Source organism: Entamoeba invadens (genome assembly GCF_000330505.1).
Source record: "Entamoeba invadens IP1 unplaced genomic scaffold scaff_1105074724629, whole genome shotgun sequence".
Taxonomy (NCBI): Eukaryota; Evosea; order Mastigamoebida; family Endamoebidae; genus Entamoeba; species Entamoeba invadens.
The window spans coordinates 177,007-179,762 of record NW_004440426.1 but is presented as its reverse complement, the minus strand read 5'-3'; the positions used below and the strand labels follow the sequence as shown (position 1 = coordinate 179,762).

Below are 2,756 nucleotides of genomic sequence, written 5' to 3'. Positions count from 1 at the left end.
CAATACATCCAACGAAAATAACAGTGAATATGCAATTGAAATGAATCAAGTTAATTACAAATTTCCTAATAATGAAAGTGCTTTTTCTTGTGACGATTTAAAGATCAAAAAGGGAGAACTTGTTTGTGTTCTTGGTTCTGTAGGAAGTGGTAAAACATTTATTATTTTATCACTACTTAATAAACTGGAGAAGTCAACTGGAGAAGTTGCACTCAATGGAAAAATCACGTACACAAGTCAAACACCTTGGATGATGAATGCAACAGTCAAAGAAAATATTTGCTTCTTAACTCCATATGAGAAGAATCGATATAAACAAGCAGTGAATGATGCTTGTTTGGTGTCCGATGTTGATAACTTTGTAGGTGGAGATTCGTATTTAATAGCCGAAAAGGGCGCCAATTCATCTGGGGGACAAAGACAACGAATAAATATAGCAAGAACATTATATGACCCCAAAGATATTGTTTTGATGGACGACCCACTCAGTGCAGTCGACTTCAAAGTTGGGACATACATATTTGAAAATGCCATTCAAAAACACTTAAGCGAAAAGACCAGGATAGTAATTACAAATCAGACCTACTTTTTAGAAAAGGCAGACAGAATTCTGGTCAGATACAAAAACCATTTGGTGTTCAATGGTTCTTTAAAAGAGCTCAAAAAGTCGAACATTCCAGCTTCTGAATTTGTAAAGACTTTAAGTCAAAAAGTTGAGAAAGAAGAGTTTGAAAACGAAGAAATTATCACTTCTGATGCATCTTGCACAAAAATCAGAGAAGAGAAAAGAGAAGTTGGAAAAGTACCAATGAATGTGTATTGGCAATATATAAAGTCTGGATCTTACATGATGTTTGTACTTATGTGGCTGTGTTTAGCTGGTAGAATTTGTGCACTTTATTATTACAACAGTTACTTAACGTTGTGGGGAAAATCGATTGAAACCAACAACGAATCTCAACAAGGTGACACTCGAGTGTTTAAAATTTTTTGTTATTCATTTGTAGGAGATATTGGGAGTATATTTATCAGTGAAGAAGTCAATATTTTTTTCTGTGTTTTTGTATCACTTGGCCTTCACAAGAAATTGGTTCACAAATTAATGAAATGCAAATTGGGGTTTTTCGATGTGACACCAATGGGAAGAATTGTGAACTATTTTTCAAGTGATTTTCAAAACATTGATTACTCAATTCCACAGACGTGCGAGATGTTAATGGTAAATATTACAAATGTAGTAATTGTTTCTATTACCATTTGTAAAGCATCAATTTATTTAATAGTCTTAGTGTTGGTGATCGTCATCATTTTCATATTTATATATCTCTTTGTCTCTAAATCAATTATTGAATTACAAAGACTTGAAGGTATTACAAGAGCTCCCATTTTTGTGCATTATGACCAAACTCTCCTCGGACTTTCAACTATTCGGTCAGCAAATGGTCAAGACCATTTTAAAAATAAATTAGTAGAAAAAATGAAGAATAACACAACTACTTTATATCTTACTAAAATGGCGAAATTGTATTTCAGTCAAAGAATGGACTTTTTGAGTGTATTTATTTGCTTTGTTACTGTTGGAGTACTGGTTGTTACTAAATTACAACGCACAATGGACGCTTCTATAGCTGGAACCGCGTTAACAAACATTTGTAATATTCCAAATACTATTGGTGTGTTTTCAAGAGCCATCATTGGCATAGAGACTGATATGCAATCCACTGAAAGAGTCCTTCAATTAAACAAATTAAGAGAAGAAGAATCTGAAAGTATTAAAGCTAATTATGTTATACCACCAAAAACGTGGCCTTCAATTGGTTCCGTTGAATTTATCGATTTCAAAGTTAAATATCGACGAGGACTTCCAATGATATTAAAAGGTATAAATGCAAAAATAGAGTCAAAAGAAAAAATTGAAATTGCGGGACGTACAGGGAGCGGGAAATCTACTCTGATGGCAGGAATCCTACGAATTAAGGAAGCTTACTCTGGTCAAATAAAAATTGATGGAATTGACATTTCTACAATTCCACTTGATATATTACGAAAACAAATTTGTATTTTACCACAAGAAGCTACTTTGTTTAGTGGGTCTTTAAAATACAATTTAGATCCAAGATACGAAATGACAGACGAAAAATTAAAGAACGTGTTAAATAAAGTTGAATGTACAAATGGACTTCATGATCGAGTGGCAGAAGGAGGGGATAATTTTCTTTGGGTCAAAGACAATTAATATGTTTGGCGAGAGCATTTTTGAAGGGTTCTAAATTACTGATTATGGATGAAGCAACTGCAAATATCGAAATTCAAACAGATAAAAATATTCAAGAAATAATCAGAACAATTTTTAACGATGTAACCGTGATTACTGTTGCACATCGATTACAAACTATCATGGACGCAGACAGAGTAATGGTATTTGATAATGGAATGTTAAAAGAAATGGAAACTCCATACAATTTGATACAAGACGAAAAATCAATATTTAACGGACTTGTACAGCAATCTGGTTGTTCAGAAGAATTGCTTAAATTGGCTCAAAAGAAAGAACCAAGTACTCCAACAACAGCATCCCAAATAAGTAATGAAAACTCAACTTCTTCAAGCGAAAAACAAGAAGTAGTTATACTCACTAATGACTCGAAAGGACCATCTCCAGTGCAAACAAAAGAGACTGTAAAACGAAATCAGATGAAAGAAAAAATAATTGGAACACCAAGTCTGGATAAAGTAGTTAGTTTGAAGACTCGAAA

At 33.2% G+C, this 2,756-nt stretch overlaps 2 protein-coding genes across 2 annotated transcripts; both read left to right on the top strand.

Annotated features, from left to right (window-relative positions):
• Positions 1-40: 40 nt before the first annotated feature.
• Positions 41-2,236, top strand: EIN_017050 (multidrug resistance-associated protein, putative; the record flags this gene model as incomplete). The annotated part of the gene is made up of 1 exon (XM_004257169.1): positions 41-2,236. The coding sequence occupies one exon, from the start codon at positions 41-43 to the stop codon at positions 2,234-2,236; it is 2,196 nt and encodes a 731-aa protein (XP_004257217.1).
• A 44-nt stretch (positions 2,237-2,280) lies between these two features.
• Positions 2,281-2,756, top strand: EIN_017040 (multidrug resistance-associated protein, putative; the record flags this gene model as incomplete). Its single annotated transcript, XM_004257168.1, has 1 exon — positions 2,281-2,756. A coding segment is annotated over one exon (476 nt), but the record flags the coding sequence as incomplete, so codon positions are not given.